Raw genomic sequence first — 27,834 nt, forward strand, 5'->3', positions numbered from 1 at the left:
AGTAACAGCTCTTGTAATACAAATTCTATACTTGTATGGAGCCCAGAGAGAAGCTGGGCCTGATTAAGCTCAACGGCGACCTCTTGTGGTTGTTAATCGAAAGCACATATAACATTTTTTGAACGTCACAAGGAAACTTGCAGATTACTCCTTGGACGAACAGCTGGAAAATAGTTCCATTTGAAAGCATCTGTTGTGTAATCGTTTGTTTTATGCTTTGAGTAGAAAAATAACTTTCACACGTTGAATATTAATATATTAAAACGGCCCAACTGGCTTTGTATCCGTGAACATGGCAACTGTTTATCCTGACTTAGTGTCTTTCTACAGATAAATGTACCTTAATTATAATGAAACAGTGGATGTTCCTGGTAAAATAGTGCTTGATGTGACAGTCTCACTCTTTTCTTTAAGCAATTGTCCCATTAGGAAAAATTCAGTAGCCTCCAGAAAGTTGCTACTCCACGTTTAGTGGCTGTAATTTCTCAGTTGTTTGAAGAGAGATGCTACATTTCCACGTTCCGCTGCCAAAGCGTGAACATTTGGCCAGCTGTGTGAGGATAAGTCCTCTTACGGAAGCTGTAATGTGGGGCTAACCCACGTTGGCTGCTTTGGGAGTTGGGAAGAGCCCCTGAAGTGCTGACGCGGATCAGGGCTGAGCGAGTGAGCGAAGCCGTGTTGGAGTACGATGTTTCGCTGGATTTTGGCTTTCTTGCTCGCCTTTTCACGGACACAATGCTACTTTTCGGAGGAAAATTACACGGAAGAGTCCAAAATGCAGCAGCCCACTGTCGTAATAGCCATAATCGCCAGAAACGCTGCTCATTCTCTGCCTTACTACCTTGGAGCTCTGGAGAGACTCAACTACCCCAAAGACCGGATCTCCATTTGGTACGTGCCTTCACTCCAACCATTCTTAAAAGTCTGTTGTTTTCCTTTTCTTCTGCTTTCACAGGGGGGAGTAAAAGTCAGTCATATTAAAATTCCTTTACACTCTTCCGATGTTTTCCTCAGAAGGAGCCCCCCATCCCCCACTGACATCAAACTGTCTTCCTTGGTACATTCAACTGTTAAAATCCAGTTATTCTGTAGTTCTGAGTGTAGAACGGATACATGTCGCAGTTTGGCACGTTGTGCACCGTAGTTCCATCCACTCTGTTGGGAATAAAAGGCATTACCCCATGGAAAATCATATCAGGAATGTTCTTGCATCCTTCACCATTACTGCTCACATAAACAGGCTACACACTTCAAAAAGAGGGTTCTTCAAGGGTTCTTTAGTGAAGGGAGGGCTGGGCAGTATTGCGATCTATATCGTTATCGTGATAATTGATGTCACCATAGGCTACAATACAGTATGCTTTTCTGTGCATATCGTGGACATCGTCAGTACTTGTACACACTTCAAAAAGATGGTTCTTCAAGGGTTCTTTAGTAAAGAAAATGGTTCTGTAGGGAACCATGAACACTCAGATAACCCTTTCATGAATAAAGGGTTCTTTGCATTGTGAAATGGTTGTTCAGACTGATAGAGAATGTGTTTTACATGGTTCTATATAGAACCTTTTTAAAAAGTGATCTATATAATACCAAAAGGGTTCTTTTATTGTTACAGTTTTGACATTTTAACAGTAGAAGAACCCTTTTTGGCACTATATAGAATCCTTTTCAAAAAGGTTCTATATAGAACCATCTATAGCACATTCTCCATCAATCTAAAGAACCATTTAACAATGCAAAGAACGGTTTAATCATGCAAAGCGTTCTTTGTGTGTTCATGGTTCTATATAGAACCATTTCCTTTACTGAAGAAACCTTGAAGAACCAATATTTTAGTGTAGTAAAGAAAGTGGTTTAATATAGAACCATGAACACTCAAAGAACCCTGTATATGATTAAAGGGTTCTTTACATGGTGAAAGTGTTCTTCAGATTGATGGAAAATGTGCTGTAGGTGGTTCTATATCGAACCTTTTTGAAAAGGGTTCTATATAGCAGCAAAAAAGATTCTTCTTTAGTTACAAGCTTGGAATTAAAACAATAGCAGAACCCTTTTTGGTGCTATATAGAACCCTTTTCAAAAAGGTTCTTTATAGAAATATCTACAGCACATTCTGAAGAACCCTTTCCTGATGCAACAAACCCTTTAATCTTGCACAGGGTTCTTTGAGTGTTTATGGTTCTACATAAAACCATTTTCTTTATCAAAGAACCCTTGAAGAACCATCTTTTAAGTGTGTACTTTGCTGATATAAAGATCTCTCTGTTTGAGAACTAATGTGTTGAATGTAATGTGTTAGAGCAGGGAGATAAACTGGAGTACAGAGATGATCCTGGACTGGAAAACATTATCATGCTTATCTAAATCCTTTGGATCATATTAACATCATGCATGCCTTTATAGGTTTGATTTAACCCAGGAGTGGAGGGCCTGGGTCCAGGTGATTTGTCCTACTTAGATACACTTGATTCATCTCAGGATCTAATTGCCAGTTTTAATAAGAGAGTTTAACGGAGGAAAATCACTAAACAGTGTTTCAGGACTGCACTTTGCTGCTCCTTATTAAACCCCTCAAACCTTAGGCTACATGCTCAGTTATTGATTTTGTATATCAATGCATACTATGAATTATTTGGTGGCTACTATGAAACTAAAATGTATATTATATCATTTTAAGAGTGAGCAGCTGAAGTGTGGGCCCAGATAAGGACCCATAGGCTCAACTGCCCCTCATGTCTTCCCTTTGTTTTTCCACTAGGGCGGCGACAGACCATAACATTGATAACACCACTGCAGTCCTCCGAGAGTGGCTCACTGTCATGCAGCAGTATTATCACTATGTGGAGTGGAGGCCTATGGACAAACCAACGTAAGGCTGTTTTATAATAAAGGAATGGTATTTGAGTTCTGTTGCTTGTTAGAACTTCAAAGCAAGATTCTCTCTATCTATGCTTAGATATCTGGATTCATATTCTTAAAACTGGTGTATCACAGAAATTTGATACGCTGTAAAAGTCTGAATCAAAAATGGTCTTGTGGGCACACTGTACATAGACATGGACATAGAAACAAGACACACGTAAGCCAATAAGAAAGGCTGAATGCAATAGTCACGAAACAACAAAAATCACCTCAGACCTTTTTCACTGCATCTATAAAATGCAATTTCCTCATGTATGGGAGGGCCCTCAGTGGAATTATGCATTCCCTCAATAATGTTGATTGAATATACTTTAAAGGAAGTTTGTATACTTTACAAAACCAGACGGGAACTGCTCTTTTTTATCTTCATACACAAATAAGTCAACATTTGTAACAGTGTTTTTATTTACTTTAGATGCAGTTTTTTGTCGTGGCTGTTTATTTGATTACAAGGAAGCTGCCGTTGTGCTGTAGTCAATAGTGTCCTAGTTAGTCTGACCACAGAGTTATTAAAAATATTTTGTTTGATTATCTTAATTAAAAGAATCCAAGTTGATTTCCATTATGCTGGTGGAATGGCCACCATTGGGCCTGCAGAAATAGACAATATAGGAATTCATTACATTGCAAAAGTAGTTTCTTTTAATTATTTATTTTGCAACAGGCTCCATAACTAAGAGAGTAACTGAGCGGAGCTGTGTAGGAGATGAGTAAAGTTGTCCACAATAAGAGAAGCATGTATATATATATATATATATATATATATATATATATATATATATATGTATATATATAATAGCAGGCCAGGCAAATCATCCTTTTCTTTTCAAAGATGTACACGTAGACTTGCACAGCGTGATGTGAACAATAGTCATTCTAGGCTAGGTTAGTAAAAGTTATTTTAAGCTAACGAGTAAGACATATTAAAGCTCCAGGGAAGTGCTTGTGCAGAACTACAGAATCCTCTGAGAATACAAAATATTTAATTAAGTGTAAAAATTCCCAAATGAGTTTTGATGAAGGCATTGAAATATTAAACTATAATTAGGAATTAGAATATTAACAGCCTTTTTGTACAGGTCATCATAGTATCCCAGCTGCCCTAGGACAGAAGATTTCTGCTCTCACGGCTCCTCTTTGGAATGGCTGGACAAGCTTTAGCTTGCCAGCTTATGTTAAACTCAGGCTGCTGGAAGGTGATTTCATTCCAGCTAAAGTCAGTGATGCCCTGTGGAAGAACCTAATCCATGCCTTCTAATGCCGCTAATCAAGGCCTTCTCAGATAGCTCGATAGGTACTTTCTTAATCCTTTTATAGGAAATCATGGCATTACACCAGCTATAATATGCAAAATAGCTATAATACATACAATATTTATACTCTGCGCCAGAGGTCTGTGATTCTGGTCATGGAGGACTGAAGTACATTTTGGGAAAACTGTCAAACTGTTAGGGAAGCCCATTCCAGGTAGAGCTTTCTCCTGTTCTGTTTTTGACAACAGTATATCAATTTTCTGACATAATATCTCTCAAAATATTCTCTTACTATGTCAAAAATACTGAATTAGCATGTTGTAATAATGTCAGAATAATGGCTTGCAAAATTTAGGCACCTCTGGCCAAATGAAAATCAGTTGACACACAGAGAACACACTTCAGCACATTTTAAGGTCCAGTTACTGTTTATTGGACAAATTCACCAAATTGGGGGAAGGGGCCTGTGAGAAGGTTATGGCACATTTTATATTTTAGTTTTTTCCTCAATACGTTAAACTCAGCAAATAAATAGAAATTGTGCAATAAAAATAGCAGAAAAATTTCATTTCATTTTTAAGTGTGTCCACTTATAAACAGATAATCAACAGAACTTATCAAAATCAACAGAATACAGCATTGGACTAAACTTTTACATATGACTGTATTTTCTGAAAAGACTGAAATATTTTGATGATTTTTGTTACTTATTATTTCAAGATATTAAGTCAATTTTTTGAAAAAAAAAAAGATTATTTCAAGACATTAAGTCAGTATTTTGAGAAAATGATATAGAGAACAAAGTCTGTACTTCGTGATAATAAGTCAGTATTTTGACATACTGCTGCCAAAAACAGAGAAGGAACATTTTGGTGGGAATGGGCTTCTGTAAACAGGGCTGGACTCCAGACCTCCAGGATCAGAGCTGATGACCCCTGCCCTAACACTAGAAACATATCAGGTACAATACAGTACAACAAATACAACTGCTACAACAGGGCAGTGGTGGACAAAGTACACAAATCATGTACTTGAGTTAAAGTAGAGATACCCAAGATAAAATATTACTCCAGTAAAAGTAGAAGTCCTCCCTTTAAACCTCCACTTGAGTAAAAGTACAAAAGTATTTGCCTTCAAGTGTACTTAAGTATTGAAAGTAGAAGTACTAAAAGATTATGGATTATACTAATTATGGCCTAATAGGGCTGCCCACCGCTCTAGGCTAGTGTGCTCGCTGCCCCTAGTGTGTGTGTTCACTAGTGTGCATGTATGTGGGTGTTTCACTGCATGGATGGGTTAAATGCGGAGGTCTAATTCCTCTGTGTGCAAAACACAGTAGGCTAATGGTTCTGAATAATGTTTTACAAGCAAGCAAAGTTTCGGTTTAAGATTTCTTTGCAACTTAGTTACAAGTTTAAGTTTAATAAAAACTTGCTTTAAACACAGGTTCACAAATGAGTTTTTCTTGATTATATTCCATCTGCAGGTCTCTGTTCATAAACCTAAACTAGCAAAAACAAATTTACTACAAAATGAAATAGTGTTTGTATAAACTCAGAAAAAGACACATCAGTCACAACTGCAAATGTGTACATATTTTTATATTGTGGTCTATTTACCCACAAAGTTAAGTTAGCTCTATCATCTATGTTGGTATTGGCACTCCCAAAATTTAGTGCTGCTGCACTGATGTTGAACTGTATGCTTGCACTGGGTCGGTATGTCCAACAGGTCAAAACAAGCTCAAAGCAAAGTCTGTGCTGTACCCTGATTGGTGTTCTTGCTTCACACTTCTTTCGTTTTGACATTACGTTTTTATGCATACATAAGCAAAAGGAGCGACAGATTTCGCATGATGTAGTGGAGTAAAAAGTAAGATATTTGAAATGTAGTGGAGTGAAAGTAAAAAGTCACCCAAAATGGAAATACTTCAGTAAAGTACAGAAAAACTACTTAAGTACAGTAATGAATTACATTTACTTAGTTACTGTCCACCACTGCAACAGGGACAATGTAACAATGGACAATATAACTCATGATGCTGAAGAATCAACAGTAGATGCTTGTCTTAGCTATGTAGTTCTAGTGCAGGCTGTTTATATAGGCATCCAAATATTATGGCCAGGTGTTGGAAGTGAACTCAGGACAGTAGATCTCCATTAGTTGGAGGGGCTAATCCTGCTTACAGTTACCCTCTTGTTCCTGTTATTATCGCATGACTCATTTAAATTAAACAACAACTCTTTAATATGTCAGGACGGTAGTAAACTCTACCAGTGTGCTTGTACAGAGGCTTTCTGTCTCATTCTGCAGGTCTTATGCTGGTGAGTTGGGGCCCAAGCACTGGAGTAACGGTCGTTATGAGTACATCATGAAGCTCAAGCAGGCAGCGCTTAACTTCGCCAAGAAACGCTGGGCTGACTACATCCTGGTAGGTTACATTCTGGTAGAACGAGGTGCTCCCTCATACATACACACAGAAACATACACTTTCTCTTTTGAGTGTGTTATGAGAAAAAAAAAGTAACTGCCTTTTTGTTTTTGAAGAAATATTTCAATAATTGTAAATATCCTCATGTTTACTGGAAGCATCATGCAAGTGCCAACATGTGCCCATTAGATTCAATTCATTATTAGTCAGGTTGGCTTTTTTGTTGGGTATTTTATTGCTTTATATGCTTCTTTCTTCTCTAGTATGCAGATGCAGACAACATTCTGACCAACCCGGACACCCTGAACCTCCTGATTGCAGAGAATAAGTCTGTCATCGCCCCCATGCTGGACTCTCAGTCTGCCTACTCCAACTACTGGTGTGGCATCACCCCCCAGGTAAGCTTGTTTATTTGTGTCCAGAAACCTTATTTTAACTGCTGTTCAAGGTGAGTTTTCGCAATACTGTGTATCAGCATGGCATAGTGTATTGTACCTTATGAGCATTCTTTCACTTATTTTTATAGCCTTTTTGCATGTATGATAATCATTTTATGATGGTGAAATGTGACCATCAGAGCCAAATTTGACCCACCTATTTTATATCAAACCTGATTGGTTGATTACACTGTCAGTTGCTGTTTATGTTGGTAGTTAATCTAACATGTAAGGACTTCAGTCCTGCTCCTGAAGTGCTAACCAGTGTGAGACATGGTTTAAGATTTTAACCCTTTTGTTTCCAAACAAAACTTAACAATAAAATTAGAGCATTACTACAGTGTTTGCAGAGTTTAATACAACGAGCATGATTGATCTATTAAATAAAAATGAACTAAAAATTACAGACATGTATTTTTGTATTTCTGAGAAACCGCTAGACCTTCTCTGAAGGCCTAAAAGGCCTTGAGGGTTCCCCACTGTGTTCTTACAGTCTAACCAAGTGTTTATCTCTGAAGCATTTTTAATGTCAGTGAATAATAAACTAAACAGGGTTCATAAAATCTTTTTACAATAACCAGAGGACTTGTCTCTAAGCTATGTGGTAATGGGTTCGATCTTAGCTGATGGCATCTTGCCTTGCCACTTTGCTCTTGAGTTGCTCTTGAGTTGCTCTGTGATGGCCTTTCTCTGTAGGTGAAATCTCAGTTTACAGCCATATGTCCTTATAACTAGAGAACGATCACATTATAAGATGTGAAGTTATTTAAGTCAGGACTGAAAATTTTACCAGAGAATGTTGTGTAATGTACTGTGCCAGGATTTGAATGGCTGATTGATACAGGATAGATGGAAAGGTCATATCAGGGATATTCGCTATAGCGTTCTGCCACAAGATGCACTGATTAACAACAACACATCACATGGCAATAAATTGTATTATTCTACACACACTGCAGATTTATACTGGATTAAAATCACTCCACAATTATTACTATCAGACTGTAAAAACTACACTCACTGCAGATTTATACTGGATTAAAATCACTCCATCAGACTACAAAAACTACACACACTACAGATTTATACTGGATTAAAATCACTCCACAATTATTACTATCAGACTGTAAAAACTACACACACTGCAGATTTATACTGGATTAAAATCACTCCACAATTATTACTGTCAGACTATAAAAACTACACACACTGCAGATTTATACTGGATTAAAACCACTCCACAATTATTACTATCAGACTGTAAAAACTACACTCACTGCAGATTTATACTGGATTAAAATCACTCCACAATTATTACTGTCAGACTATGAAACTACACACACTGCAGATTCATCCACAATTATTACTATCAGACTATAAAAACTACACCCACTGCAGATTCATACTGGATTAAAACCACTCCATAATTATTACTGCCAGACTGTAAAAACTACACTCACTGCAGATTCATACTGGATTAAAATATCAGATCTTGACACTATTGTTTTAAATTACAGGGCCTCCCCAGATAAAATTACTTCATAATTAAAGTTGATCAGTTTTTGATTTTTTACTGTTGTACATCTGTTGATGCATTTGGGTGTATTTTAGGGTTACTATCGTCGCACAGCAGAGTATTTCCCGACCAGGAACCGTTACCGGAAGGGCTGCTTCCCTGTTCCAATGGTGCACTCCACCATGCTGTTGGACCTGCGTAAAGAGGGCACCAAGAAACTCGCCTTTCACCCACCACACAAAGACTACTCATGGCCTTTCGATGACATCATTGTCTTCGCCTTTTCCTGCAGGGTGTCAGGTAAGCTTACTAAGCCCACAACTGAGTTACACAGTTGTGATTTGTTCTGTAGTGTAATTATTAGCTGTATAGTGTGTGTTTTAGGACACAGGCCATATGGGTGGTCATTGCAATGAGCGCTGCTATGTGCTGTAGTTTGTGGTGGTATGTACATCAGACTGAAATGTGTGCTGTGTTCATCCAGAGGTGCAGATGTATCTTTGCAATGAAGAACGCTATGGTTACTTGAACGTTCCTGCCAAGCCACACCAGACTGTGGAGGATGACCGCATCAACTTCGTCCATCTCTACTTGGAAGCTTTGAGTGAGTTTGGCTTGTTACTTTGGCTTGCTCTGAACTGTTCTTTCTTTGTGGCAGTCTGTGACTGAGTCCTAACATTTACTCAAAAGAATATATGATATTGCTCTATACTGCTCTGTAAAAAATGAAAGTGTTTAAAACCTATCAGGGCTCTTTGGTACATTTTTTGCCAAGGAACACTGGTGCTCCTGATTTGACATACACGAGCCCACAGTAAACACGCTTATTATGAACCTTTCTTTATATCCTTTCTTTTTTCTGCCCATGAGTCATGGAGGGTGTTTTAATTCAGGAAACACATTTTTTCTACATTGTCCAAGCCCATTAGGAACTATCATTCTCAGTTATTCAATAGTTATTGTTCTTTTCTTGTAGTTTTTTTTCATTTCATATGTGTTCTTATCTTTGTCTAATTAACACAAAGTATGTGTTTGTACCAGCAGTTCTTATAAGTGTAACCTGCAAGTAAGGCTAAACTATTTGGGGAAAATTGTAACGTGCGAGAAAGATTTAGACGCTCGAGGTTAAAAGGGAAAAAAGAGGCTTTACCAGGTCTTTGGTCAAAAACAGGCAAAATGGTCATAAACTGGAATAACATACACAATAGATCGCTCAGTAGATCTGGATAGATGCAACACCTCACAACTAGACTATGCTAAAGCCTGGGCTTATAAACTAAACTACTGTAGTCATATGACTAAGAAGACAGCTGAACAGAGTTAGTATTCTGGTGACTGTGAGCGCTGATTGGAGCGCGAGGGAAGGTCAGGAGTCATGTGAGTCAGGTGATCTCTCAGAGGATTCTGGGAGATGGAGTCCAAGTGTGCCTCAGAGCCGGAGGGATGCGTGACAAAAATATCTAACTGCAGTTTTTCAATACTAATACTAATACTTCAAGACTAATATTGCAATTTAAATTGTGATTATATTTTATAAATTAAGGTTCAGTTCTGTTTTTTTGGCCAAAAAAACGGAATGTTCCAGCCTGAGGCCTAACCCCTGAATGTGTCCCAGACTGCCAGTAAGTTGTGTTTGTGATGTCACAACACATGGAGGTTTGATTGCCTCTGATTGGTCTAACTTATCTACAGGCATTTCACACGCTCTGTGTTATTAGGTTAAATTTCCCCTCTTAAAATATGAGACAATGAGTTTGATAATGTTGGCTATAATCAATAAAAAAAATCCTAATTTGAAATTTGCACTCTCTTAAATTGCGATTTTGATAGAAAAACTATTAATCACATTTATTGAAATAGTGTTTTATAATACAGCACAGATTTTTATTACCCAAAATCTAAAAAACTTGTGGAATTTAAAAATGGTCAGTTCTACTGAATAAAGAACCGTTTTTGGAGCAGAAAGAGTTCATATTCATGTTGCTGCGATATTTACAGCATGTGTTGAAACAATATAAAATGCACCTCTCCCTAGTTTATACTTCTTTAATGCAAACAAATTAAACGATCCTTTCGGGAGATTGTTCTGTTATATCAGAGGGTCTTGTTGTGCTGGTTGTTTTGTTTATCATGCGTTTTGGTAGCCTGTTTAATTACCAACACTCAAAAATCAACACTCTTGGCTGTAATTTGATGGTGTCGCATTGGCTAATAATATTTAATTATGATCATAATATTATATTATAATATTTAAGTATTATAATAAATTAATAATTATATTATAATTCTTCTTAAAAGATCCAGAGTTTCTAAGACAAAACAAAATTAATTCATGAAAGCAGAGAAAAGTCTTAAGATTCTTCCTAAAAAAAGAGACCAGAGTGACTTAAAACACAACAAAATTTAATTTAGAAAAACACATCTAAAAAGAGATAAAGCAGGAAGCTTGTTCTATAATCGTGGACGCAATACACTAAAAGAAGTGTGTAATAAAACATACATGTGGTTATTTCTGCCATTTAATCTGATATTCTACATCATTAATGTGATTTCTCAATCCTTTTGTGGCGATTGTTTGACATGTAGCGGTTGTGATGTAGAGATGTAGAGAGCTAAACCTTTTTGATCACAAAAACACAAGAACAGAAATATACTTCACACTTCAGTGGTCCTTTATTATTACTCAGACTGATAAAGTCAGTAATATGCTTTTAAAGATCTGAATCTGTGCGCAGTCACAGTGCATACAATAATAAAGGCAGAGAGGACCGTCTTGGTAGCACACAGAAAGCTCCAGTTTCACATTCAGATCCATTTGGCATCATCAGCGTGGACATGCACGCACACCAACTACTCTGGGGTAAGAGTTTAATGAATTCAAGGGTTCAGAGACTCTGAATCTGTGTATCTAATTTTAATAAGGTTAATTGTAGGGCTGCACCGATAGGGGAGCTGTGTTAATGTTGATACATAAACATATATAAAATGTAGAAATTAGGACTAAATCTGTCTGGATTAGAATTATGGAAAAATGTGTCATTTGTTTGTGGAATTTTACAAATGCAGTAAAATTAATAAAATGCAAACAAGTTCTTTTAAATTCTTTATTTTGTAATGATGTTTACTGCAGTTGATGGGCCCCCCATGTACGTGTCCCGCTACGTCCACGTTCCTCCAAAGCAGACAGACCTGATGGGTTTCGATGAGGTGAGTCCACATGAACCCTTTCATGAACATGAACCTGCAGTTTTTGTTGTATATGAATTAACAATAAATCTGAATATGACAAGTGATTCTAAACTTCCAATCTGCTCTATGCCTACACTCTTAAAAAAGCTGGTTCTTCAAGGGTTCCTCAGTAAAGAAAATATTCTTTACTGTTTACTTTACGGTTCTATAAAGAACCATGAACACTCAAAGAATCCTTTGCATGATTAAAGGGTTCTTATCATCATGAAAGTGCTCCTTTTTGAAAAGGGTTCTATATAGCACCCAAAAGGGTTCTTCTATTGTTACAAGCTTGACTCTGTAAAAATAGAAGAACCCTTTTGAGTGCTATATAGAACCCCCTTTCAAAAGTTCTATATTAAACCATCTACAGCACGTTTCTTAAGAACCCTTTCATGATGCAAAGAACCCTTAATTACACAAAGGGTTCTTTGAGTGTTCATGGTTCGTTATAGAACCATTTTCTTTACTGAAGAACCCTTAAAGAACCATCTTTTTTAATAGTGCACCCACCCCAAATTCCCCTTTTACCACACTCGCACAGGAGATGTGATTACAGTCGGAAGTTCCACACAGCAGCCTATAATTATCTTCCCTCACAGCATTGCTTATACTGTATGTTTGTGTGAAATAGAGATCTAACCATAAGAGATCTATTTAAAGGTCTAGCCCAGCGGTCACCAGTCTTATTGATAAAGGGCCAGTGCAGCAGCGGATCTTTATTGCAACCAAGCATGAGCATGCCTCATATAACTAATCAGATGTCTGAAGACTAGCTGATTAAAAAGTGGAAGCAGGTGAGCTTCTGCTTGATGGGAATAAAAACCTGCAGGAACACTGGCCTTTTGCAAATGATACAGGAGGCCTCTGGTCTAGACGTCTGTGCATGTGTGAAGAGTCAGGCTACCAGGTGGAAGAGGCACACATCTTATTCTTTGCCTTAAAGGGTGCTTTTCATCAATTTTGTAAAATGTTTGCATAATTCAGTAGTTGAGATGTAAATGAAGTCATTCAGAGTGGTTTGATGTGGAATGATCAATTGTAGAGAAGATTTGATTTATTTACAGTGGTCGTGAAAGAAACCAGGGTCAAGATATCTGTAACACCGAGTTTATTTATTAGCCAAAATGACCACATGTGTCTCCTGAGTTTTTATGTGGACCTCTTCTCCATGAATGAGTTTAAAAAAAGAGTGAAACCTTCTCCAAGTTATCATTATACAATGTCTCAGGCATCAGACAGTGAATTCATAATCAATTCATGTAATAACTATCTGTGATGGAGCTTTTAGAGGCATTAAACTCTTCAGATGTCTGGTTCCTATCACCACCACTGTGAACGTATCTGTTTCTCTAACACGAAGCGTGTCACATCAAACCACTTTTAATTACTTTGTCTATATTTTAACCATTCAATTATGCATAAATTTTGAGTGGAATTCCCCTTTATTATGGCACAGATCTGAGCCACTTTCATATGTGGATACATATCCAATTAGTGGCCATGTGACCGTAAAGAGAATGGCCTCATTGGAAATCATGTGTTTTTTCCCCACAGCATCGTTCTGTGTTCATAATACGGCAGCAACAGCTGGCTTGAAGTTTCTGCTTGTAAACACTTGTCTTTTTAATAATTTTTGTTATTTTGTATACAGTCATAACTGTAAATTTAATTATTATGCATTTACAAGAAAATGTATGTTTAGATGTTTTATTCAATGGTATGTCAGTGGTCCGAAATTGCTAGTAATAATCTTTTAACATGAACATACATTAAAGCTTAAGAAATGTTTTCTTCCCTTTTCCTGAAAAGTTACCGTTTTGGAAATTTATTTGGACAGCAACAATATGCATGTCTGTGTGTGTTCCTCAGATTTACCTTATAAACCTGCGCAGGCGGCCGGATCGTAGGGAGAGGATGCTGTGGTCACTCTATGAGCTGGAGATCAATGCTAAAGTGGTGGACGCTGTGGACGGAGCGTTAGTTCCTTCTCTTTAATTCTTAGAAATGAGTGTCTACTTCTAATGATTTCATCTCTACAGCTAGTCATTTCAGTGTTCTAAGTCACTCAGACTAGTCTGGTATGAAATGCTCCACTCTAGGGAATCTGTTCTGTTCTAGAATGCCTATAGAAGCCACCTTACAGAAAGTTATTACAGGAAATAGTTACAAATGCAATGCCTGATGCTTGAGATATTATTTAACGAGAGTTTTGAGAAGGTTTTGGCCTAAAACATATGTATGTTTTATATGTATATCACAGTGATTGAATTATGAATATATTATATTAAAAATCTGTGGAATTCCCCTTAAACCTAGAAGGGTCTGTATGTGGGCTCACATTTCAGTTCCTCACTTTTGTAATTACACCTTACATATTAAGGTGCTTTTATACTGGACAGTGTGGGACTGCACAGTACAGTTAATCTGAATCCAGGATTATTCCAACCTGGGATAATATAATCCAACCTGGAGGCTGTTTGGTGGTCACATGATTTCTGATGAAATTTAGTGTTAACTGTAAACACAAACAACGGCAACAGAAAGGGGGATGCTGAATAATCAGTTGAACAATTGAACAATAAGCCTACAGTTTAAGGAGTTCACAAATATCACAAATATTCGACTGTGTGTTTGTTTGTAGAGCTCTGAACAGCAGTGATATTAAGATCCTGGGTGTTGACATCTTGCCAGGATACAATGACCCTTTTTCTGGGCGCTCGCTGACCAAGGGAGAGGTGGGCTGCTTCCTCAGCCACTATTACATCTGGAAGGAGGTGAGTAACCTAAAGAGGAGCCACACACTCAGAAACATGCAGCTCAGTAGTCTGTAACTGTTATTCCATTGACCCATGTAGCTGAGTACAGCAGTTGTCATGACAGAAGAAAACTATACCTACAGAACACTCAGTATTCACCTTTTATTAGTGTGTGACATATATTGGGGTCTAAAAGTCTGAAAGCAAACTGAAAAGTCTTTGAACTTTGAAAATTTTAGAACAGACTTTTCAAAAATGTAAGTAAATTTAGGACATTAACCATGTTAAGATTTTTGTGTAAGAATGTCAGATTTTTTTAATCTCTTTCATTGAAGCCTATGTTCAGACGACTCTCAGGTGGGTTTGATTTACTCATCAGGGGCTTTTGCATGAACTTGTGGAGTACGTGGCAGATCGGCCTAAGTGCACGTTATCAGTACAGCAAAAGGGGATGTACTGAATGCCATTACTATTTTTACTCGCATTAAACTCAAAAAAACACTCAATACACAGATGTGATTGGAGGATGTTTGTACACAGCAGTGAAATATAGACAATAGAAACAATACACCAAACCTTTTTTGGACTGTGATGCTTGAAAACAGCCAAATAATTTCATTTTGGCCAAAGAGGACACACTTTATTAGACATTATGAAGATTCAGTGCTTTTTACACCCTTGATGAATATCATAGCTGATAACATAAGAGAGGGATAATGGGTGTCATATATGTTGGGAAATGGTCTGTGTTTGTGTGTGAAAGTCTACATCTCCCTCTCTCTCTCTCCTCTCTCTCTCTCTCTTTCAGATGGTGGACATGCAGCTGGACAAAGCTCTGATCTTTGAGGATGACGTGCGTTTTCAGGGAAACTTCAAACGCCGCATCATGCAGCTGATGGAGGAGGTGGAGCTAGCAGAGCTCGATTGGGACATCATGTGAGTGACAGCTGTATACAACAATTACCATTACCAAGAATTACCAATTACCAGTCCAGAGGTGCTCTGGTTGTGAATAGTACATAACATAGAATCATAAAGGATTTTGTAAAAACTTCACATCTACACCATTTACATGTGGGTCTGTATCTAAGGGTGACCTGAAACTGGTCACAAACAGTGTAGTTGTTTTTTGCCAGAGGAACCTGCAGTTTGTTGTTGGCAAATTTTGTTGTTGCTAGTGTGTAATTTTCATGTCAGCACAGGAACACACACCCACATAAATCCACCTTCTGGGGCAAAATGACAGGGCAAATGCATTTAACATGTAAATACATTTAATTTTCTTTTTTAAAAAATTGGGAATCGCTGTTTTTAATTATATTAAATTATATATATACTCCAGATACATGTGTAAATGATTATAATATAATGCTAGGACTGTACAGCTTAATAAGTTTCAAATAATTAACAGGAACAACACTTAAGCTGACCTAATTAATTTGGTTAGATTACAGTTATTTAAGAAACCATTCAGTGCATCATGAAATCTCAAATTTCACTATAATTCAGATCATTTTGTTAAAATACACTGAATGCACAAATGTAACTGGATGAACTATTTATAACTGTGAAGTGGTCAATAAAATCAAACAAATAAGCCTTTTTGACATTTTGACATTTGAAAATTGCCAGAAAATTTTGTTTTGGCCAGACAGAAAGCACAGTTTATTTAATATTATTATAACTGATTATTATAAATTGCAACATTCCAAAATCATTACAGTTGAATCATCACCTTCAAACTAATGGATTTTTACTCCCCCACTGACAGCAGGACAGCGCCTTCTGGTGCCTGACTTTCTGCTCTGTGTGTGTTTGTGTGTTTCAGATATGTGGGCAGGAAGCAGGTAAACCCTGGAGAGGAGGAACCCGTGGAGAACGTGAGAAACCTGGTGTTTGCTGGTTATTCCTACTGGACCCTCTCTTACGCCATCTCCCTGCAGGGGGCACAGAAACTAATCAATGCAGAACCGCTCTCCAAAATGCTTCCTGTGGATGAGTTTCTGCCCATCATGTACGACAAGCATCCCAAGTGAGTATGGCAAAGACATTAATGAGACCAGACCAGAGCATGAAAAATGAGGAAAAGGCATATGTAACATATTCTTTAAAGAAACATCAGGGTAAAAACTCATTTACAGTTTCTCTAAGTATACTCGATCATGTTTGGTGTCTGACGTTTGCTTCTTTAGTTTTACACAAGAGCTAAAGGTTCAAAATTAAAGTTTGATGTAGTATGGAAAGTTTTAAAGCCTTCCATACAATACCCAGTCCATACAGTCCATATACATGAAACAAACCTGCAGTAAAAGACCTGTTTTCAGTTATTTGATTCTGTGATGTCACAAATTCCACACATTCAGCCTACAGCAATTTAGCCTCACCCTTTCACAATGATTGTTTCAGCCTCCTTTTTTATTGTCAGTTTCATTCTACGGGATAAAAGGAGGTTGAGAAATGGTCGTGTGAAAATTAATTAGGACTGGTTTTGGTACATAGACCTTATAACATTCAAGAGAATTGTAGGACATGGGCCCCTAAAATAAACTCAAAAAGACCTGCTTATGTGGTTTCTGACACTATAACAGACTGTGATCTGTAAGCTTGGACAAAAGTATGGACAAATTTCAGACCTCAAAGTGGTCACTACTACTGTTTATCACTATATAATCTATGTTTGTTTAGAATTTTTACTCCAAACTTTTGATTTAAGAAAATGTAATATATGAATGGTTAACAAAGTGTAAACATCCAATAATAAGGAAAAACAGTTCAGTAACTTGCTGGCTTATGTGATAATTGGGCTGGGCAATGTAGTATTTATTGTCATTATGATAAATTGCTTCACCATATCTGAGATGGATATCTGAGTATCATTGGTACTTAAGAAACACTTCCCAACTGCTTGTTTAATGACAAAGATTGTGTAATTGGTCTTAGTGCTGCACAGTGTGCATAGTATTGGCGCTACCTTATAGTGACTGTTGAAACATTGACCAGCTGTATTTGATCATGTGAAAAGTGTTAGACACTCTGAAAAAGTATCTCTGGGTATATCAAACTCATTTTAAAAGTATATAATATATGAAGGATGAAAATAGGATATAATGCAAACATATTTGAACAAAGAATTCAGAAGGTCATGGCTTCAAATCCCAGGACTGGCTGGGTGTACCTGGTTGTGCGCTTGGTCAAAGCACTTCACCTCCTGCTGCCTCTGGTAGCACTGCTTTGCTGGAGATAACGTGCATATTGAAATAGAGATGGTCAGTATCAGCAGAAAATGCTGAATCTGATGTTGTAGAAAAAAAAAGAATGATGTGTGATGAGCTGTTAGCTGTGTAGTTCTTTCTGTGGGGTAGTAGCATGTTTTAGCGTGATAGACTACTTTTAGATGGTCATCTTTAGTGAAATGAATAAATTAAAAATAGATCACTTTATCGAAGTATAGCAGTTTTGTTTTATCAGTGGAGGCTTGAGGACTCAATATTGGTATCAGAAAATAAAAGGTGGCATGGTGCCATTTCTATATTGAAAGTTGTGATGATACAAGTAAAATGTATATATGTTTTACTGTTTCCATGTGGTGGAACTGTCTAAGCTTATAAATACCATCAGAGTTTTTTCCTGGAATCTAAGAAAAGATCAGCCTGTGGTATAGTGCCAAACTATATGTGCGGTTTAGGTTGTATGTGACATAACCCATAGTTAGGATGCTTGTGTTGGGCTGTGGTTTTCTAATTCTGAGGTCTTTGGTTGAAGTTCATGGTCCAGAAATATTACCAGCCTTAAACTCCCTGAGTTTAGAAAAATAGCTTACTGCAACATGTGTCCTATCGTTTCAGCCTGCATCACTATGAAAAGCAGACATTTCTCTCATTTTTCTTTCCTTCTCTCATTTTTTCCAGCCCCATGAAATGTGGTGGCATTTCATTCCCCAGATGGTTCTGAAATCCTGTAAAGACAATCAAAACTGATATAACTGAACTGAAAAATGTACTGTTCTGTAGTATTACTGAACACGTTATGACCAAGATTTAAACATTAGAAAGATTTGAGCACCATAATGCCTTACTAAATCAGGAATTAATTTAAGCATAGAACACGTATGTGTGTGTGTGTACTGGCTAGCTGCCCTTTCTTTCCTTCCATTTTCCTCTCGGTTTCTGGCTCTCTCCGCTTTTGCTGTGTGCCTGCCAGAAGCATTCCATCTCCTCAGCAGGAGATTCACATAGATTTTACTCTTCACATGCGCACACACCTCTGTCTCTAATCCAGATAAGCACACTCATTTAAAGATCCCACTGTTCACTAGGTGCTGCACAATTATTAATTTTTTAATAGTTAAGTAGTGATTCAAAAAAGTAGCCGAGTACTTGTCATTATCACATGAACATTTTATAACAGGCGCATTACAGATGTCTGTGGAAAGCATTTTAATAGTAGTTTGTTAATAGTGCTGGGGTGTGAGATGTGCACCACAGTAACTTATTACACAGACTGTCTGACCGGGTCCGGTTATCTGTACTTTGGTGCGCTGTCTGATAGGAAACAAGTGACTGTTTATCACTCTGAATCCCATTGGTTTCATGTAGTATTTCCGCACTAACAATGTACTTGAGGCCTTGTGTTTGGCAGAAAAACAGATTTCTGTTCTTATCTCCTGCCTCTTCACTGCAGTTTTTACTACTGCTGTATTTCAGGCACATAGTCGATGGCTTAAATTTGGTTTCCAGTCTTGGAAATTATAATCACTGGTAGTCGTAACACTAGCCTGTCCTCAGAATGTATCTCTACTGAATATTATTGTGCCATATGGGGGAGGGAGACAATAACCACGTTGTACAAATGTAAAATGTTTTACTGCTTTACAAAGTTTGCCAATGTATGCTATTCCCAGTGGAAACTTCTGAATAATTAAGTCATTGAGATGTAAACAAAGTCATTCAGAGTGATTTGGTGTGAAATGGTTTATTGTAGAGAAACCTACAGACTCAGATTTCTTTACTGTGGCGGTGATGGGAACCGGGGTTGCCGTGTCTACAGCACAAATGTAGCCATTTTATTTATTAACCAAAATGATCAGTGAACCTGCAGGTGTCTTCTGAGTTTTATACGGAATGTAGATGATGGGCAAATAGTGGAAGATCTGAAATTGCAAGTTTTAAAGTAAAGAGCTTACTCTCTCTACACTCCTTTTTTGGCTGTCCTGTATTCTGGGAGAATTTGTCACTGTTTGAGTTGGTGGAGGTCCAGCACTTTGCACTCATTCCAAGTTTGAAAAAACCCAGGAATCCTGTGCCAGCTGGCCAGGAAAAGACTTGTAAATAGTTGAGTGCTTTTAATAGTTCAGGTGCTTCTCTTACACACCTATTTCTCAGTCTAAGTGACATTTTATTATATTTTGTTAGCTTTAGCTCTGAGCTCTACAAGTATCAATTGTAACAATAATTCATCTTGTTTTCATGGCAACCACTTTGCTTATTCGCCTATTCAGAATACATATGGTGGGAATAGGGTAATCAGTCAGTCAGCAGCTATGGGAAAGTATATATTTACAGAACCATTCGCCCAGTTTCTTACACTTTTTCCTTCATTTTTACCAGCTTACCCAGGCAAATTTCAAAATGTAAGATGAATTATCTAAACATTCCCTGTTCAAGGGACTGTTTGGCCAAAATTAATAATTTCATAATCTGTTTTAATAATAAAACATTAATTATAATTGAACCATCTGTGAACCAACGACTAGGTAAACGCTCCTCTGGTGATGTAGGCCCATCTTGAAGGTGGGAGGCACTGCTGAAAAACTACAGTTGCTTTGCGATGGATTTTTGGGTGTTCTCTTTTGAAATGGTTTTCCATGTCTGTCTATCTATCCATGAATCCATTTGGCTGGCAAACGCAGACGAAAGGCTGATAGTCAACATTATTGCTAAACATCTTATTGCAGCCATATAACTGTAGCAGTTAGATTGTGTATGCAGTCTGTAATAGTAGCTATAAAGTCATTACAATGGAGAGAGTAGATAACCCAAATGACAGAAATTACTGCTATGCTCAAATATACTAGGTTATCTGCTAATATGTCATAGTATGTTAAATCCTGCTTTGCACAATCTACATATTCTTAGTACCATGTACTGCCTGTGTTCTGTTTTTGTATTTATTGTAAATCTTTCGTATTTATTGCACTGTATTGTTTGCACTGTGTATATTGTATTGTTTCACACTTGTGTTCCTGTGTTGCACCGTGGGCCTGTTTTCGTTCCATTATGTACTTGAATATAGCTGAAATGAGAATAAAGCCTCTTGAAATTGAACTTGAAGCTAAAAACTAAAGGTAGCAGGGTAGCTGGCTTTCTCAATACCAGTTTGGCTTTTTTATCTTGCTAAAAGGGTAAAAACTTCTTTCTGACATCTGTTTATGCTGAATAAAGATAGTGTCAGTATTTTCTTTCTGAATTTGTTTAAAAGCCTACGTAATGCTAATGCTAGCCTGATTGTATTTATTTTCCTGTAGTTCAGTGATTAGGCCAGCAATCAGGAGGGATTCAGCAATTCTCAGTGGTTGTATGACGTATTTACACTGTACATTTGCAGTGCTGGGTATTGTAGTAAGAGAACGCTGATGAATGAAAACATAAAATCATGCATTCTTTCAAACTGATAAGCCTGAGAGGTACAGAGTGGTTGTACACAATATTGCATAATATAACTAATAATATTAACATCTAGTTTTAGACCAGATTGCCCCTTTAACTATGAGAATGTGTCACACTAATGCCAGCACTTTGATCAGTGTCATGACTTTATTGTATTTGTTAACAGTGAGGACTACAGATCCCAATTTCTGAACCGGAACCTGCAGGCCTACTCTGCAAACCCCCTGCTGGTGCAGCCCTGTCATTATGCCGGAGACCCGGGGTGGGTGAGCGATACAGAAACATCCACACTGTGGGACAATGACAATGTGCGGACAGACTGGAGGGGCTCATACAAGACCCTAAAGGGAGGGACCCCGCCGGCTGGAATTCAAAGCGCCTCCTACAGGGATGAGCTGTAAGGTGCAGGCCAGTGAGCCACTTCTCTAAATGAGTTAGCCATTCGGGAAGTCAGGGTTTGTGAAAATGTGTGAGAGACTTTTCCATTGACTGTACCAGCTGTTCTTGGATAAGGTTACTCACCACAGAAGCCTATTAGGAATACTCACACACACTATAACACACACCCCTTCTCAGGTGGAAGCTGCTCCGAGAGACCCCCGCTTAGTGCCTATGTGTGTTTGTGCATCTGTGTATGTGTTCTCAGGTACATACAGTGCAGTCTGAATGAGCACAGCATGCAGTTTTTTATGGTTTTTACTTTGTACAGCAGTGCACATGATTTGAAACAAAACAATGACTTCATTGTCAGGTCAGAGTGTAGAATGTCAGCTTTAAAGGTGCCAGAAGGGTTCTTTGGAGTGATGCCACAGAGGAACCATTTCTGGTTCTCCAAAGGACCTTTTTATTGATTTTTATTTACTTTAAACTAATGAAAGTTTTTTTTATATAGAACCAAAAGTAGTCAATCTGTCAAGCATTTTATCTTTACTGTGTAATGTTTATTGTGGGCCATTTTTGCATGTATATGTTTATCCTTTAATTAATACTGTAATAGCTTTCTTACATGTGAGGCACACACTGTGAGACACAATGGTGGTCACTAAGGCCCAATCCCATTTCACTCCCTGCTCCTACCACTTAGCTCTTAGCCCTCTGTTTGCGTGTTCATGTCTAGGGGATGGGGTGTCCTGATTTTTTGTTGAGAAAGAGGGGTAGAGTGAAGTGTTAGGGCTACATGGCCCTGCAAACAGAGTGTTATGAGAAAAAAAAAAGAAAACTGGCAAGATGGCTGCACAAGCGACCAAAGAAACCCACAATTGCGAGAATTTCCTCTGTTATAAAATTACAATCTTATCTTATCTTGTCTTATCTTAGTTTAATGTCATTTCAATGTATTGCGGTCCTTTTCTTCACAGCGCTAATAGTATGCTAATGTCTCGGCAGCTGGCTAACTAAATTTCCCTGTTCCACCTTAAATAGTCCAGCAGTACTGACACCTGAAGCGCCAGAATGTAACTGCTGCTCCATTTAAGGTGGAACAGGAAAAGTTTGAATTAGAAGCTGGCGAGTAGCTGACTCCAGCTTCATATCACTGCAGACTGGCAGGGTGGCCTACAGAGCACCACTAGTAGCCTGTTAATGAAGGCTGTTATTTGAGGGTCCCATTTCAGAGGGCAAGATTTGGCAAATTGGCACTCAAAAACAAGGGGTAGGGGTAAAAATAAGAAATGGGATTGGGCCTAAGCTGCACATGTGTTGTTTCATCTGTGTATGAAGTATGTGGACCTAGCCATCACACCTATGTGAGTTTGTTGGACATCCCATTCCATCCCATGCGTATTACTATGAAGCTGCCCCTCAAACCAAGGCCTGGCTCACAATCGACGTTTCAGTTTACCCCAAGGGTGGTCAGTGGGGTTAAGGTGGGCGCTCAGTGGAGTCCCCTGGAGTTTGTCCACACCAAACTCATCAAACCATGTCTGGAGCTCGCTTTGTGCACAGGGGCACAGTCATGCTTGAACAGGAAGGGGTCTTCCCCAAACTGTTGCCAGAAAGCTGCAAGCATGTGATTGTATAAAATGTGTTTGCATTAGCTATTAAGCTAACTAATGCATCTAGTGCATTGCTACGTTTGATTTTCACATTTTTATTACTATCTGATAGATTTATTCATGTTGGCCTGGAAAGCTTCTGTTTAATTAACCTGGTCTGCTTTGCTGCCATTGACACTTGATTGGTGCTCATGCTGACAGACAACAAGAGCCGAATCCAGATAAAGCAGCATGTCAAAAATGTACTCTACACACTTTGTTCTGTCTCTTGTGCACACAGCCAGCTGAGAAACAGTTGAGCTGCTAATTGTTCACTTTCTTTCTGTCCTCTAAAATGGAAGGACAGTTCATCCAGTATTGGCACACACACCCATCAATTAAAGCTGACAGTCTGCACATGAACTGCACAGTCATTGTTTCACTTCAGATCCAGTGTTCTGGAGCACAGAGCCAAAACAACACAAACTGTTCACTGTTCATACACTTACAGACTGCACTGTATGTGGTTGCATTAGGTTACTGAATAGGAGTAACGATTCAGGAATAATGAGCATCCCAGTTATTATTTGCCAGTTTATTAGTATAGTTTTATTGTTCTTGGCTCATTTTTTAGATTGAGCATGTTTTTTTATAAGGCATTTTAAACACATGGAGGAAATGTTTTGTAATGTTTGTCAGATTTACACCAAAGTCTAAATTAAATAGAGAATAAAAATGGCCACTTTGCACAGATACTAAAAACAATCAGAGGAAAAAAACGCATGTGTGAAGTTATGTGTATGTTTGTGTGCATGAGTTTCTGATCAGTTGTTAACTTCTTTTCTGTACATTTTTCCAGTCAGTACAGTTTTAACTTTTGGTCCATCATCATCATCATCAATATCATCTTCATCTCCCTTAATCTCATGTTTTTTCTTATTTATTTAATGTAAATGTTGATGTATAACATATTTGGTCGTCTTTATAAAATGGTCTAATAAAAAAGTACATGTTAAGAATTTCTTGTTTTTTTTTTTGGTCAATAAAATATAAATAACCTGTTTTCCAAAATATTGTCAAGATCAAAAGATAAGTATAGATCAACTGGTCATTTTGGGTAGTAAATAAACTGGCTATATTTGTGTTGTAGATGTGACCCCTGGTTCCTGTCACCACCACTGTAAAAAAAAAAGTTTTTCTGTATGTTTCCCTGCAATGGCCAATTTCACACCAAATCACTCGAAATGACTTTTAATAAATACCAAATTGTGAATTTGAAATTTTGGAAAATTGGTGAAATTCTTCTTTATAAACCAGTCAACTGGAGGAACTCTTTGTCCAGCAGGGGTGCCAGTCGCCAGTCCAATGCAGCTTGTGTATTCCTACTGCCACCTTGAGGTGGATTTGATTGTGGAACACATCTAACTTGAAATCTGAGATTTCATGAGATTGCATTGAATTATTTCCTGAATAATCAGTTCATATTGTATGAAAGTCAGAGATTTGCAGCACTAGGTTTTCATGTTACCCTCCACACACTTGCCTGCTGTCAACACTTTATGGACTTTATGTTTGAGGGTCTTTCTCTGCACAGTTTTTTGTGAAAAGCGCTGATTCTTAGTTGGACTGCTGTTCTGTTAGCATCACTTGTTACATGACTGAAGTACTGATTGTACTGAACTTAGTTTCAGTGTACAATGCAGTTTTATGTTTGGAATGCAAGTTGTGTCATGTTGCTTCTCAGCTGCAAAGCATGGCCTGCAGTCTCAACTGATCGTCATAAGAGTCAGCACAGTCCAAACCAGTGGAGGACCATTAAAGTCATTACCTCATAATTCAATACCTAGGGACAGTTCTACATACACAGATTAACACTAGTCTTAGATTAAAGTACAATGTAAGAAGCCATTCCCTGTGGAAGACACTTTACGGACACCATGAAGGCCTTGATGACTGACTCGAGTCAAATCAGGTAGGTGAGTTAAAGGGCCTATATCTTGCATCTTTGTTGTTTTATTTTTTCTCCCAAGCTTCACTTTTGATGGTATGTACAAAAAGCAATTGACCATGTTCCATCCAGAAATAGACTGTATTTTTTTTACTGTACCTTTAAAACTGATGTATGTTAACAAGCTCTGTTCTGATTGGCTTTCCTGTATTGTGTGTCATTCAAAAACTGCTAAACTGCTATAAGCTAAACCGGCAGATATATGAAAATGTGTTGGTTTCTGTGACATCACAAAAACAAATTCAAAATGAGCTGTTTCAGTCTAATTTCCAAATTGAACTTTTGAAAGTTTAACATTCTTTACATACTACAACAAACTTAAAAAAACCACAAAAATTTCTCATGATATGAGCCCTTTAAAGAAGGGCAAGGCCTGAACTACACAGCACTACATCACACACAGTACAAGTAAACACTGAAACCAGAAGAGAACAAAACTTTTTACATAGGTTGTCAAACCAGACTTAGTCCAAAAAGAATTTTTATAGGTTTTATCATTTTGAAAGCAGCCACCCTGACTCTGCTCATCACACTGTCCCACCCACAACACTCTCCTTGAGTCTATCTTAGGACACAGGCCTGGGGGTCTTAAATAACAAACCACATTCCAAAAGGGACTCCTTCTCCATCGGAGGACTATTTCACAACCACCTTAACTCACACTCAGCACTCTAACTACCTTAAAACCATCTGTATATCAGGTACTTTTGTTTACATAGAAATCTACAAAAATCCATGATATTATTCAATATAGACATCCACCACTCAGAATTGTGTATGTAAGTGTTTTTGTCTTGTGTTTGTGCGTTGTTGTTGTTTTTTGTTTGTTTGTTTGTTTGTTTTTCTGTGGTCCTGCGATGGACTGGCAACCTGTCCAGGGTGTATCTTGCCTTCTGCCCAATGACTGCTAGGATAGGCTCTAGTACCCCCCCCCCACAATCCAGAAGGATAAGCGGTTTGGAAAATGTGTGTGTGTGTGTGTGTGGGTGGGTGGGTGAATGTGTGTGTCTTTGGTCTCATGCTATTTTATTCCTAAACTGGGCTTTGTTGCACAACTCTGTAAAGTAATCATGCCACCAGAGTATGGAGCAGAATGAGACAAAGTGCTAGAATATGGGTTACTACAACACTCAGTATGTTACAAACTTTATCTGTTATAACATTTTTTAAAAACTAAAAAAATGGGTTTTAAAATATTGAAAAAAGGCAAACAAAACAATAAAATATAATCAATAAAAGTGCAGTAAATAAAACATTTCCAAATGAATAATTATTAGTAAATAAATACATACAGTTTCAAAACAATATTAAGAAAATAAGATAATAATAAATACAAATGTTTCAGAAATATTTTTAAATGATTAATTATAAAATGTAAAAAGTTTTTAAAATGACCATATCCTGTATTTATCTTATAATTTACTTTTTCTCCTTTGTTCACTTGTGATGTTTGTGTGGTTTTATGTACCAAACACAATCATATTTTGTTTATACATGACCATTTCCCAACCTCTCTTTATTTCTTAGAATTAAGCAGGCTGTGGTTACTGCTCCCTGACATATCACCACTGTCCAAAAATCACGTATCTCCATTTTTGTTGATTTTTTGTATGAGAATTTCATGATGAATGGACCAACAGAAATCCTCCAAAATAGCTTAAAATAAAACCTCTTTACATTAACATACATAAAAAGTTAAGGACATTTTTGCCTTCTCCTGATACATTGTTCTGTGGACAGTGAGGATATGTAAATGAGCTCTGTTCTGTTTGGCTGCCCTGTATTGTGCCTCATTCAAAAAGCAGAAATACACCTTCTAACTTCACAGTGAATGGGTGGAGCTTCACTGCTGTAGGTTGAATTGTTGGAAATATGTAAATGCATAGATTTTTATTTTCATGATATCATAAAAACATTGAAATCCAAACAGGCTGTTTGTGCGGCTTAGCTTTCATGTATGGACTGTGTGGACTGCAGAGGGGAAAATTGGAAACTAGTAACATTTTGAGACCAACAATGTTTACATGCTACATCGAACTCGTATTTAAAAAACCAAGGAAAATCCAGTTTTCCATAATATGAGATCTTTAAAAAAACAAAAGTAATACTGGTTAACTCTGACACATCAGGACATTCCCTGTCCCTCACACCTGTGTCCACACTGTGACCAGCTTTATTCTGTCCTGTGCTGTCCAGACTAGCAAGATCTGAGCGTGCTGCGAGCGTAGAGGCGGAGGGCCTCGAGCCCATCTCTGATTGGCTGCCATAGATAGACAGGGTTCTCTAAGTTCAGTGACTCTGTCTGTGTGAGATTGAGTTTTCCTGAATGTCTGAGTGTTTTTTTCAGCCTCTGATAACTAATTCCCCTGCCAGAGGCCGAAGGTCAGCTGTTTTTTGCAGGTGGCTGTTCACTTTGTTGTTTGTTCTGAGCAGCATCTGACCCAAAAGGTCCATGAGTAAATTTTACCCAGTTTTTCACTGAGGAATTATGCGCTTTCAGCTAACTACAGCTTTTCTGCACAACATTCTGCTGAAACCAAATCACCAATGGGCTTAAAGGGGACTTCCACCAATTTTTTTAAACTTGTGCATGATTCAGTAGTTGGGATGTGACCAAAGTCATTCAGAGAGGTTTGATGTGA

At 37.7% G+C, this 27,834-nt stretch overlaps 1 protein-coding gene across 1 annotated transcript; it reads left to right on the forward strand.

Moving 5' to 3' along the window:
* Positions 1-574: 574 nt before the first annotated feature.
* cercam (cerebral endothelial cell adhesion molecule) lies at positions 575-24,194 on the forward strand. Its single transcript, XM_036595030.1, has 12 exons — positions 575-891; positions 2,759-2,869; positions 6,489-6,606; positions 6,870-7,004; positions 8,655-8,859; positions 9,044-9,163; positions 11,690-11,766; positions 13,660-13,766; positions 14,432-14,564; positions 15,355-15,482; positions 16,375-16,578; positions 21,378-24,194. Exons 1-12 carry the CDS (start codon positions 689-691, stop codon positions 21,610-21,612), a joined length of 1,776 nt encoding a protein of 591 aa, XP_036450923.1. The 5' UTR covers positions 575-688; the 3' UTR covers positions 21,613-24,194.
* Positions 24,195-27,834: the final 3,640 nt, after the last annotated feature.

This window comes from Colossoma macropomum, unplaced genomic scaffold (assembly GCF_904425465.1).
Source record: "Colossoma macropomum unplaced genomic scaffold, Colossoma_macropomum, whole genome shotgun sequence".
NCBI classification, from domain to species: domain Eukaryota; kingdom Metazoa; phylum Chordata; class Actinopteri; order Characiformes; family Serrasalmidae; genus Colossoma; species Colossoma macropomum.